This window comes from Chelonoidis abingdonii, chromosome 4 (assembly GCF_003597395.2).
Source record: "Chelonoidis abingdonii isolate Lonesome George chromosome 4, CheloAbing_2.0, whole genome shotgun sequence".
In the NCBI taxonomy this organism is placed as follows: Eukaryota; Metazoa; Chordata; order Testudines; family Testudinidae; genus Chelonoidis; species Chelonoidis abingdonii.
Window position 1 is genome coordinate 145869833 of NC_133772.1, and position 12939 is coordinate 145882771.

At 44.5% G+C, this 12939-nt stretch overlaps 1 protein-coding gene across 2 annotated transcripts in view; it reads right to left on the reverse strand.

Annotated features, from left to right (window-relative positions):
* Positions 1–12939, reverse strand: part of MTHFD1 (methylenetetrahydrofolate dehydrogenase, cyclohydrolase and formyltetrahydrofolate synthetase 1) — a 78217-nt gene that overhangs the window by 9755 nt on the left and 55523 nt on the right. For both annotated transcript variants that reach the window (XM_032774371.2, XM_032774372.2), the window contains 7 exons: positions 12318–12386; positions 6925–7036; positions 6678–6817; positions 5146–5187; positions 3932–4032; positions 2857–3034; positions 615–722 (listed from right to left, as the gene is read on the reverse strand). In XM_032774371.2, coding sequence (XP_032630262.1) covers positions 615–722; positions 2857–3034; positions 3932–4032; positions 5146–5187; positions 6678–6817; positions 6925–7036; positions 12318–12386 — 750 coding nt within the window. The remainder of the gene's footprint in view (positions 1–614; positions 723–2856; positions 3035–3931; positions 4033–5145; positions 5188–6677; positions 6818–6924; positions 7037–12317; positions 12387–12939) is intronic.

Genomic DNA, 12939 nt, shown 5'->3' on the forward strand with positions numbered 1-12939 from the left:
TGTTGTTTAATTAATTTTGATTTTAACAGCTCATAATTAAAGTTCTCAGCCCATCTGAAGTCTTTAGATTATCTGATCAATATAATTGCAGGATGTGAGGGACCAGCAATTACACAGCTATGATATGAATGGTCTGTAGAATATAAAGGGATATGCAAGAAATATGAAAAGGGAGCAGCCATACAAATAACTTCACAAAAGAATGTTCTCCAAAAGACATGTCATTCAAAACATGCCAGACACTGAGAAGACACCTAGCATCTGCACAGCACTCAGCTTCCAAACACTTCACAGACATTAACTCTCACAGTCTAGCTGCAAGGGATGTAATTATCACCAGTGCCCTATTACAGCAGGAGAAAGAGAGACCAGTTAGGATGGTGACATGACTTAAAATATCAAGGGAGGCAGTGTTTCAATCAGGGTAAGTTTCTATCCAGAACACCCCCCTTTTCCCAGTAGCTCTGCCCAATGGCTCCAGTCTGTGGGGGCATGGTTTGATTAGCACTGACATGGCCCTTCACATATGGAATTCACATTTTAAAAACACAACTGTTCAGTGCAGATGTTTTAAAGGGAAAAGACAATGGGCAACAATGACCTGGAGAACTCACCTGCTTAGTGTACACTACAACTTTCTGTTCTGCCTCTGGAGATAGCTCAATGTCCTCTGCCCCATAAATCTGCTGTGCAATAATTCTGATCTTCTCTACAACTGGGAGCTAGAAAAGAGAAACAAGTCAATGATAGCCAGTCTATCAAGGGCTGTGACATCACAGAAGCTCTTCAGTCCTGTACACATGTCAAGGGACGCGCAACCTGCAGCTATTACAACAATTTTTATTTCTATAGAGCGCTACAATAATTTGAGGGTTTTCAAAACAGGTTTCACTTAATCACATTACAGTGGTTTCTTTTGACAGTAGGACAAACAAGACTCATTTATTATTACCAGAAGCAAGAAAATATGTGTAAATATTCTTTAAACTGAGCTTACACAAACTGCCTCTGCATAAAGTGCTGTCAATGCACAGAGCAAACACAGGGGGAGGAGGGGGAGGTAACTTTTGAAAGAAAGTCCAGAGCAGTTCTAGGTACTCAGGGAAACAAACAGCATGTAAGAGAAGGAAAAGGAAGGAAACTCAGTATCTGTTATGGTGAACAAATAGATTCAAAAATATAACCTAGCATTTCACTAGGCCCTTTGACAGCTGTCTGCTACAGAGGAAGATCTGAAGAAGAGCTCCGTGTAAGCTCAAAAGCTTGTCTCTCTCACCAACAGAAATTGGTCCAGTAAAAGATATTACCTCACCTACCTTGTCTCTCTGCTATAGAGGAAGTAAGATATGTTCAAGCCAGAACCTGGTGTTTAGTGTCTGACATCAGATTTGGAGAGACTGACTGGAAGATGTATAAGCACTGTGAAACTTTAGCATGAATATCTGGCACTGGCTTTCAATAAAAGAATCAAACTTTGGCGCATCAGTCAAGTTTTTCCAAAAGTGATGAGTGATTTTCGTGCCCAACTCAAGACAGCTTAAGAGGCATGATTTTCACAGGATTGCTACTTGCCATTTTCTGATAACCAGACCCCTTTAAAGGTGTGACTGGCTGGGTATGCCAAAAACTGAGGTCAGTGTACTCACCCACAACAAAGTGGGGGAGGGACAGGTGTACATTAAATATGAAATTATCATCAGACCAGTGTTTCTGGGGTGGCTCTCCAGTGTGTGTAAGCATGTCCCGTGAACCCCTGCATTTTCCTTCCTTCTTTCACTCTGTCCCCCATGTCCATGACATACTGACATCCAGGAAGTTACCCTCCTTTTGGCTGAAGAATGCATGGGTCTCTCCTTGGCTAGTAAGTCATTAATTGCAATGCAAAGAATCAAGGGGAAAATGGAAATGAAGGATTAAAAGCAAGTAGAACATAGAGATGTCCTCCATATTCTTAGAAGAGATACAGAAAACTCCAGAATGAGGAAAGTGTGGACGGAAACTGAACTACGAGAGCACATTATATCTGTAACAATCTTAGAGTTACCTGAAACATCCATCAACTCTATTTATAAACCGCATTTCCAGTTACTTGCAGTATTTTTAACGTATCACTTAGCTTCCACTTATTTAGAACAGATGATTTTCAATCCTTGAGAGACATTAAATGATTATTTCTCTACTGACTCAAGGCAATAAGAGTTCAAATCAAATTTGCCCTTGGATATAAAATAAATTGATCTCATATTTGTTCTGTGGTCAGGCAGGCAGATTTCACTGAGCTCCACCCCACGCAAAGCAAGAGGCACATTCTGAAGTTCTAAGAAAGATCATAAGTTGAGCAAAACTCCAGGTCTTTTCATTTCAGTTTATGACCTGGAAAATGCATTTCAGTCTGAGAAGTAAACATCCCACTGCCCTGATCACACTCTGAGTTCCACTCAAATCGTCCAAAACGCAAGGAAAGAGACTTTACAATTCACTGCCCAGACTCAAAAGATCTAGGATCTAAAGGAAGTCTCAGATTTTAGGGTAATCTTCAGCTACTTAGAGCACTTGTTTTTAACCTTTTTACATTTGCACATTCCTAAAAAATTTCAAATGGTGGTGCAGACCCCTTTGGAAACCTTAGACATTGTATGTGGACCCCCAGGGGTCCATAGACCACAGGCCGAAAACCACTGATTTAGAGCAAATAAATCTAGGCAACTCCAACAAATGGATACAATGCACTTTCGTAAAGTTATCACAGACCACAAAGCATGTCTGTAATTCTAATCCGTAATGTCCTCAAACATTTTGTTAAAGTGAAATGCAAAGTCACATAAGCTCTCCCCTGGGGTCAATGCACGTTCTCACCTCCACATTGTAGAGAAACTTGAAGTTACTTGGTTCCTGTGAGGCTCTCTGAACGGCCTGAGCCAGAGCAACAGCTCCTTTCCCCCCCTCTGCCCAGTGAGTGCACTTCACTGCATCATACGCTCCAGCTTCTTTTGCTAGTTGAATGACCAGTTGCAGCTCAGCCTCTGTATCAGATCTGTAGAGATGACAATGTATACACGTGTAGTACTCAGAGGATTTTTGGTCTGTTTTAAACACACAGCATTGTATCTTCCCCCCCCATATATCCTAAAATGCTGACCAAAGCAATCCTAGAAACCAGCAGACCCTCTGTAACAGTCAGGAGAGATTTTCATACAGGCCTCCACTATCTCTGTGGAAGAAGCTAGTCCACAAAAGCACAGCCAGCTCTCTTCCCAACTCCTGCGGTCTGTACAGAAATCTATGACTGGTAGAGCAGCATCCTGTATTTTCAGCTGTTCCTGTCCTATATAAAGGTCAGCATCACCAGTATAATTCTTGTGCTAGGAAGTAAGAGACTACCATGAAAGCTAATACCATTGTTGGTCTATGGATGGAGATTGGCTGGATATAATGCACTTCTCTTAGAAGCAAAAAATGATATTGTGCTACATATCAGAAACTATTCACTTAGGGTGGCAAATCCTTAGCTGATTACTCAGTTTCAGACTGGCTGCAATCTGTAACTGGAATCAATTTAATACCAGTTCAAAGCTTTGTTGCTTGTATAAAAAGGGACAATAGCTACAACACAGGCTATTATGTACTTAATCTTCAGGACACCAGAAGCATCTTCTGATCACAATCATTTGGCTGGCAAGAATGAAAATTATTGGCTCAATAACCAACAATCCTGTTTTACCAAGATTAAATCTGGCCGGGGAAAGAATTTCAGAGAATGACAAAGGAGCTCTCTTAGTAATATTTATCAGACAATTTTGTTCAATGCAAGATACTAGTTGATAGCAGTTTATATATTAGTTGTAGAGAAAGCAAGTAACATTTCAGAATCCCGGCCCTTCACACTTGTGGAACGGCTGCAAACACAGCTCTGACTACTAGTCTCACTTACTTGAAAGCATTGACAGCCACGACTACGGGAGTGCCAAAGGTCCGGGCATTCTGGATTTGTTTGCCTAAGTTACTGCAACCTGTTTTCAAGAGCTGCAGATTCTGTAATGGTAACAGTGAGAAACAAGATACATTTTGTGATAAGCAGTGAAACTTCCACCAGGAATCTATGTCTTTAACAGCAGATGGAACTAATAATGATAATAGTAACAAAACGGAAATAAGGCCTTAAAGACAAATTTTCATGCTGCAGCTTTCTACAAAATATCACCGTTTTGCTGAATGACAGATAAGTTACCTTAAGGGAAAGGAATGACCATTTCTAACCAGAACAATGAAATCAAAGAATTATTACTAGCTTAACAGCTTAAGATATCTTCAGTTAGTTTCAGCTGCCAATCAAAGGTGGAAGGAATCAAGTCTCTGAAGTCCTTGATTTCCTTTTAATCCATTCCCTGCATAAGCAGAGACAGAAGCTCAATAACTCCTACAGTAAAGCCTCATTTTCATCCATGACACATTCTTGTGAAGTGCTGAATGTCATTAACACTGAATTTCGTGACACTTTGAAGTTTGTGTTAACAGCTTTGGGTTTATGCATATTTACATTTGCAGTGTTTCAGGTTATCAGCATGGGATGCTGGCCATTTGATTACTAGTTGTGCAAAAGGGAATTCACATAGAAGTTCCACAAGCGAAGATGTGAGCCTCGGCATTACACATGGGCCATGCTAATTAGCCAAGTATACAAATGCATCCATGTAGAGTTATGACTTTAATCTATTTCCTGCCCACACTTGCAAAAACAATATTCCTCTGATGCTAAGAGTCTGTGAAAGGAGTAATTACACAGAAACCCTGAATATCTGAAGTGACAGTGTTTCAGCAAGGCAATTAATCTATACACAGCTCCAACACTGAAGGGGTCATAGGTAGCAGAATGGAGATTACCATGAAAAAAAATCGAGCACTTGGACAATTACATGAGCTCAGGAGAAACCAAAAGCTCTGAACATTGACTAGGTCAATTACGATAACTGCTTGAAAGGGCACAGCCAAACTGTCATTATAAAAATGAAACATTACAGGCTAAGATAAGAAATACTCTGACAGCAGCAGAAGTGATGCACACTAGTTATTGGTCATGCATTGCATGACAATTAAATCAGCTGGTTAGCCAATGAAAAGAATTGGATTTATAATGATCAGAATTACCTCTTCAATGTATTCCTTTGGCAAGGGTACCCCAGCAGTGACCTGCAAGAAACCCAAGAGACTCTCATGAATGCTAGCAATTTGCACTGAGTTGTATCTCATTTCAGGTTAAGAATTAGACCCCAATCTGCAGTCATCTTTCTTCATAACATTCGCTCATCTTTTTTTGAATACAAGGATATTGTAGAGATTACATATCCCGGATGTGACAGAGATGTTCCAGAGTGCAGAAACTTCATTATAAGAATAAAACAAGCAGGGCATGCATCTCTAATGTACCAAACAAAATCATGTACAGGCTTCAGGGATACATTATGAACTTTTACTACTGACAGTCTCAAAACAAAAGCATGCATGCAACACATTGTCCAAAGAGCCAGTGGCACACACAAGAGCTCGTTAGTAAAAGGATACACAGCTCTCCAGTCCAGGCTGAAAAAAAACACCACCCAAACGTGATTCACTTTGCCAACAACCATTTTAGCTTCTCAGACCTGAGAAGGCTCCAGGGCAGAGACGAAGGCTCCAGGGGATAATGAACTGGGGAAAAGACTATGCGGGAGCAGAAGGAGACACAGATGGAAGACAGAAAGGAATAAGGGGGAGGGGGCAGGTGAGGGCTGACAACTGCAAAATTCTAGATTCGCTACCAATGTGGGTGGAGGTTTCCAGTTCCTAGGAGAACTTTGTTTTCAGAGCTCTTTGGGGCAGAGGCTGCATCTCCATACCATGGGAGAGCACGTACCACGGTGTTGTTTGGTAGTGTCCGCAGAAACCATACAAGCAAACAAGACAGTGTAACAGGGATTTGGCCACCAGAGGGAGCCACAGCTGCCAGATTGCTTCACCAAATCAAATGGTGAACAGAGTCTATGGAAGGCCAGAAAACAAAGCCTGATAGAAAGCTCCTCTATTGGAAGTAATTGCAGAAGTGCCTCTCCGCTCAGACCTGCTGAGGCAGCTGAGTTGTTCTGGAATAGCAGGCCTTTAAAAAACCCCACAGAATCAAGTTTGCAAGAGACAGATACAAATAAAGTGTGGATTAATGAGCCAGATATACATCCCTGGGGTGAAATCCTGGCCGCAGTGAAATCCATGGGAGTCAAGATCTTAGCCTGCTTTTACCTCTAGCTACACACAGGACTTCAAAAGGATTCATTTATAACAGCAGTAGGCAACCTATGGCACGGGTGCCAAAGGTGGCACACGAGCTGATTTTCAGTGGAACTCACACTGCCTGGATCCCGGCCACCGGTCCGGGCGGCTCTGCATTTTAATTTAATTTTAAAATGAAGCTTCTTAAACATTTTAAAAACCTTATTTACTTTACATACAACAATAGTTTAGTAATATATCATAGACTTATAGAAAGAGCCCCTCTAAAAAGGTTAAAATGTATTACTGGCACACAAAACCTTAAATTAGAGTGAATAAATGAAGGCAGCACACCACTTCTGAAAGGTTGCCAACCCCTGATTTATAACAACAAGAATTGTCCCTTGGGCATACAGAAAGCATTGCCTAGTACTCACAGTGGGTCCTCCTCCATGCATTTTCAGAGCTCTGACAGTGGCAACCAACACAACCACGTGGGGCCGGAGGCCAGAATATCGGCACTTAATGTTGAAAAACTTTTCCATGCCAATGTCTGCTCCGAAACCTGCTTCTGTTACTGTAGATGGAATAAAAAGCACATTAAAATGGTGGGCAGAGACGTCAGGTCTCAAAAAAAAGGAAGTCTCTTTTCCAAGAGGAAAGACAACAAACATATACGTTTACCAACAAAGCCTTCCTGACCCACGAGCTTCAGTGCAATTTTATCTGCCAGGACAGATGAGTTGCCATGTGCGATGTTGGCAAAAGGTCCAGCATGAACGAACACTGGAGTCCCCTGGAAGAGAGAAAGGGCAGGAAACACAAAAAAAGTGAAGATTCAGTTACCTCCTGAAACTTTGCAAGGCTAAGGACCAAGGCATTTGAGGTTGAGAAAAATACACTTGTGGCAAACAGCAGTTCTTAAAGCCTCCTGATCAAAGGTTCATTTCCAGGAGTAAGGATCTGAAGCAAACAGGATTTTAATAATCTTCAGAAGTGGAGATATTAATCTTCCCAGGAAAGAGACGGCTAAATTATAACAGTACTTTGCACTTCTGTCTGAGGCTCTCAAAACGTTTCACAAACATTATATCGTCCAAGTATTACAGACAGGAAAACTCAGGCAGAGAGAGATTAAGGCCCATGTTTTTAAAGGTATTTAGATGCTGCCTAGCTCATGTTCCATTTTTACATTTTCCAAACAAAAAAATAGTGCAGCTTTATTCTGCTCAGGGCTGGGAGACGGAAAGGGTAATGCAGTCTAGTGACTGAAGCACAGGTCTGGCAAAGGGGACTCTTGGGTGCTAATCCCAGCTGTGCTGCTGACTTGTGGCGTGACCGCGGCAAGTCACTAAGGCCCAGATTTGTTGATGGGATTTAGGCTCCTAAGTACCTAATTCCTTTCTGAAACTGATTTAGGCTCCAAAATATCTGGTCCTCAGATCATGCAGCACGCTAACCGCAGAGCTGGGATTAGACCCCAATGGTATGTCTACATTGCAATTAAAACCCCATGGCTGGCCAGTGCCAGTTAACTCGGGCTTGCAGGGCTTGGCTTTAAGGGGCCCTTTAACTGGGATCAGGGGGTGCCTGGGCTCTAGGTCCCTGCAAAGTGGGAGGGTCCCAGAGCTCAGGCTGTAGCTCAAACCCAAATGTTTACACTGCAATTAAGAAGTCCCTCAGCCCAAGCCCTGTGAGCCCGAGTCAAGTGGCACTGGCCAGCCGCAGGTGTCTAATTGCAGTGTAGACATACCTCAGGAATCCCCATTCCCAGACCAGTGCATTAGTCACTAGACAGGGCTGCATCTTCTATCTCCCAGCTCCAAGCAGCATAAATCTGCACTAGAATCATAGATCATTAGGGTTGGAAGGGACCTCAAGAGATCATCCAGTCCAGCCCCCTGCTCAAAGCAGGACCAATCCCCAAACCCCTAAATGGCCCTGTCAAGGATTGAACTCACAACTCTGAGTTTAGTAGGCCAATGCTCAAACTGCTGAACTATCCCTCCCCCCACCCCCAAGTTTTTGTTTTAAAAAAAGATAGGAGTTGAACCTAGCAAGTAGAGAATACACCATCATGGAGGCTCCTGGTCTGTGGGGTATGTCTATACTGCAGCTGGAGCAAGCCTCCCAGCCTCGGTCCACGGACTCATGCTAATGCTCTAAAAATAGGTGTGTAGCTATAGCGGCTCAGACTGGAGCTTGGGCTCTTACATCCCATCACCACAAGTCTATGGACCTGGGCTCCCAGATGCAGTGCAGACACACTCTGGGTACACGTGCATGTGGGTGTAAAGAGTCTGTGTAGGTAAGGGGGACGAGTGATAAGAAAATGACTTTCTGGGTGATTCAGGCACCATGGTGACTGGGGCTCTAGTTAAGCCCTCTCCAGCCCTCCTCACACAGAGAGGTTACTTACCAGTAACTGGAGCTTCTTCAAGATGCGCAGCCCCTACCTGTATTCCACCATGGGTTACACATGAGCACCAAGCACCTGGAAAATTTGAAAGCAGTGTCTGTTGGCCCATGGATGTGCCTTGGCTCCGTGCCTCCGACTCAGGGGATAAAGGCTCTAGAGGAGATGTCCGCGGCATAGACTGCATATTGGAGAGTGGTCTTTGCTACCACTTTTCCTTCGTCTATCAATGCCTGGAAACAAGCTCCGTCCTGTTGTGGAAGACTGTCAGTGAACTCTGCCAACTTGAAGCAGCTCAAGAAGTCATATTTGGCCAGGAGTGCCTGGTAATTGGCTATCTTGAACTGGCGGCTAGATGATGGAAAGACCTTTCTCCCCAGTAGGTCTAGACATACCTTCTTTTTCAAAAGGGGCAGATCGGGGGTGTTGCTATCTAGCCCCTTCGGAAGCTGCGTGGACTAACAAAGAATTGGGAGAGGAACGAGAAAACAAAAACTCAACCCCTTTGGCTGGCACATAATAGCATTTTTCAGCCCTGTTGGGAGTGGGAACGCAGGTAGTGTGCGCCAAACAGCCCTAGCTGGCTCCATTATAGCCTCATTAACGGGGAGTGCTATTTTGTTGGCTCCAGATGAGTACAGGATGTCCAGGAGTTTGCGCTGGGATTCCTGAACCTCTTCCACAGGAATCTGAAGTCTGTCAGCAACTCTAGTCTAGAGATGATAAATTGACCTCCGAGCACTCTCTCATCAACTCCTGTACTCCAGAGTTGACGGGGGAGCAGCAGCAGTCGACGCACCGAGGTGAAGACACCACGGTAAGTCAATCTAAATACGTCAACATCAGCTCCCCACCCCCACCCCAGTGTAGACCAGGGCTATGAAGATGATCCTGGAACTGCCTGAACTCATTGGGGAGCAGGGATGGGGAGACATAGGGGTTACTGTTTCCTCCAGAGATGATGGCGGCAGGCTTGCTGGCTCTGGCAGAACCACCACATCTGGTGTGTCTTGCTCTTCCTCTTTGGAAGGACCTATGCGGGGGATCTGAGTGCCTCTTTCAAGGGAGGAAAGGAGTGACTCTCTAGCAGACCTGACTGACATTGCAGGGGAGGGGGTGCATGGTTCCAGGGCCCCCAATATAGCAGGGGTGTGCCCAGTTCCAGGGTCCCCAATATAGCCAGTAGGAAGGGTTGAAAGGGTGACGCGCAGGCTACCAAGTCACAGGGTGCCAGTGGCTCAGAGCTAATTGCGGAGGTTGGTCCCAAGGTGGTGTAAGTATTTTGGGTGGCAGAGGAGATGAAGGGTAAGGAAATGAAGGCTCCTCTGGATTGGTGTCTCCTGATGAGGAGAAAACTGATTCCTGTTCTACAGCCGGCGGTGCTGGAGGGAAGTTGCATCTTGAGGAAGGACCAGGCAATAAACTTCTTCAAGCAGTCAACATCTCTGGAAAAGAATGGGTCTGAGGAAGGGGATTCCAGAATTCACGGGACCCAGCTCTCCCTAGATTGAGAAGGATTGTGTCTCTGTCTGGACTATCAGAGCCGGAGAGGGTGCCGACGAGGATGGTGCTGGGATAGTCAGTGAACAGTCTCATAGACTCATAGACTTTAAGGTCAGAAGGGACCATTATGATCATCTAGTCTGACTTCCTGCACAAAGCAGGCCACAGAATCCTACCCATCCGCTTCTATAACAAACCCCTAACCTATGTCTGAGTTATTGAAGTCTTCTAATTGTGTTTGAAGACCTCAGATGCCTTATTAAAATTCATGCAGAGTAGGTTCACTGCATTTCCTTTGCCTGGAAAATTGGTTATCTTCTAAAAGAGAGAGATCAGATTGGTCTGGTACAATCCGCCTTAAAATACAACATGGCTTTACAAATCCCAATTACCTCTATGTCCTCAATCTCTATGTTCTCTTTCAAAATTTGTTCCAAGACCTTGCATACAACTGAGGTCACATGAATAGGCCTGTAGTTTCTTAGATCTCTGTTGGAGATCACTCCTCCTCCCCTCCATTCTCCGACGGTGCTGACGGATCCAGAGGTTTGGGAGATGCCGATGACAGTACCAATGGATCATGTTTCAGTACCGATGGAGCCTGATGTTTATGGGCTTTCTTGTCAAGCCTCTGGGACTTAGGACACACTAAGTTCTCTTGGGTTGAAGTGCTGGCTTGCTCAGAGACCAGTCTGACTTCTTTGAAGTGTATTTTGAGGAAGACCTAGTCTCACACACATCCTGAGACGATCCCACCAGGGGTTCTATGGAGGCAGATTCTCTGGCACCAGTGTCGAAATTAGCAGCAGGAGGTTCACTCCTTGCTGAGTGAGATCAATGTACAGGGAGGTTCCCTAGCCTGGGTCTGACTGAGGGCTCATAGCTGTTTCCATAAGGTATTTCTGGAGGTGGAGTTCCCACCGTTCTTGGGTATGGATGGGAAAGGAGTGGCAGATACTGCACCTCACTGCAATGTGGTGTTGGTGGTCATCACTGATCAAGAATGTCGTGGGCAACAAGAGCAGAGTCTGCAGCCTGGAGTCTGGGATAGCCTATCCCCGTACAGGGTCTGGGGGGTCCCCCAACGATTAATCTAACCCTAGAACTATGAGCACACTAAAACTACAAACTGCATAAAATGCTAAAACTATTTACCAAGCTAAATCATATTTTAAGGGACGAGACTGAAGCTACGGACACAGAGAAGTTCCGACTCAGACCAGGTAGTGATGAGAAGGAACTGGAGAGCCGATCAGTCCACCTTGCCCTGCCCTTTCTCCTCTCAATCCAAGGCACGAGGTGAGCCAGGGCACATGCACGGACCAATGGACACGATTCCCCAGCTCCAGGCACATGCGTAACCCACAGTGAAATACAACAGGAACCAACACTCAAAGAACAATGTTCAGTTATTTATTTACTCAAACTGTGGGTGAGGATGAGCGGGGTACAAAGTAGCAAGTGAATAGGGGTGAGAGAAAACACACAGTTAAATCATCATCATCTTGTACTCTACTCAGTGGTGAAAGGAGATAGAAACTGAGACGGGGGGCTCTTGGTGCACCAGCCAAGGAGGAGGGGGAGCTACAAGCAACGCTGCTACCCCAGGCCAGGGAGAGAAAAGAGAGCTCCCCATTGATTTCAGCAAAGGAAAGGAAGCTGCACTTCTTTGATCCCCTTACTCTAGGCCCCACTTGCTCCACCATAACACCTAGCAGGTATTCAGATGGGACATGGGGTCATAGGCCTCATGTCTGCTCCTCCTCCCAAACCCCCCTTTATAAAAATCCTGCTGGAGAAACTTGTGCCAAGCATGGGTAGGAGGAGGGAAGAGATCAAGTCTCTGGGAGTTGGCATGAGAGTTCCTTCCAGCAGACCCAAAGCACATGGGGACAAGCGCCCTTCCCCTGGACAAAATCTCCTCCCTTTAATTAAAAAAACAAAACAAAACAAAAACAAAACAAAACAAAAACCAGAACTTTTCACATCCCCCAACTGCTGCTTGAAAGAACGAACAGGAGAGGCAGATCCATTTTTACAGGCATCAAATGAAATTAAAGCTTTGCAATTAAATTAGCTTCTCCGAGGCTTCATTTTGAATTTGTCAGTCTAGCGAATGTACATACAGAAACGGTCAATGAAGGAGTGCACTGCTCACCTCTAATGTCTGCATGAGGTTTGGCTTAACTGCATCTTTCATTAAGACAGCCAGTGCACCAGTCACTCCCTAAGGGAACAAAGGAGAACAGAACATCAATTCCCAAGGTCTACTAAGGCTGTGTAAGTACCATTCTGAAATTCCTAGTCAACACCCCGGTTCTTCCTCCATCACGGTGACCCTTCAAAGTACAGAGCTAGCAGCACTTACGTACCAGTTTCATGATTCTGTGTGGCTCGCTGAAGAACGCTACACGCTCTGGTCATGAAATGGCGGGAGATCGTTGCAGTATGAATAAGACACTCATGCAGAAACAGTGTATTGTGCTAACTGCCTCAGCTTCTCTTTCAGTCGCAGCATTATTTCCTTTCATTTACGTATCGAATCCCATTTAAGGATTTAAAAAAAAAAAATCTCACTGTCTTTAATCATAGAATATCAGGGTTGGAAGGGACCTCAGGGGGTCATGTAGTCCAACCCCCTGCTCAAAGCAGGCCCAATCCCCAGATTTTTGTCCCAGCTCCCCAAATGGCCCCCTCAAGGAATGAACTCACAACCCTGGGTTTAGCAGGCCAATGCTCAAACCACTGAGCTGTATATTTTTTTTTTTTTCATTTTAGTA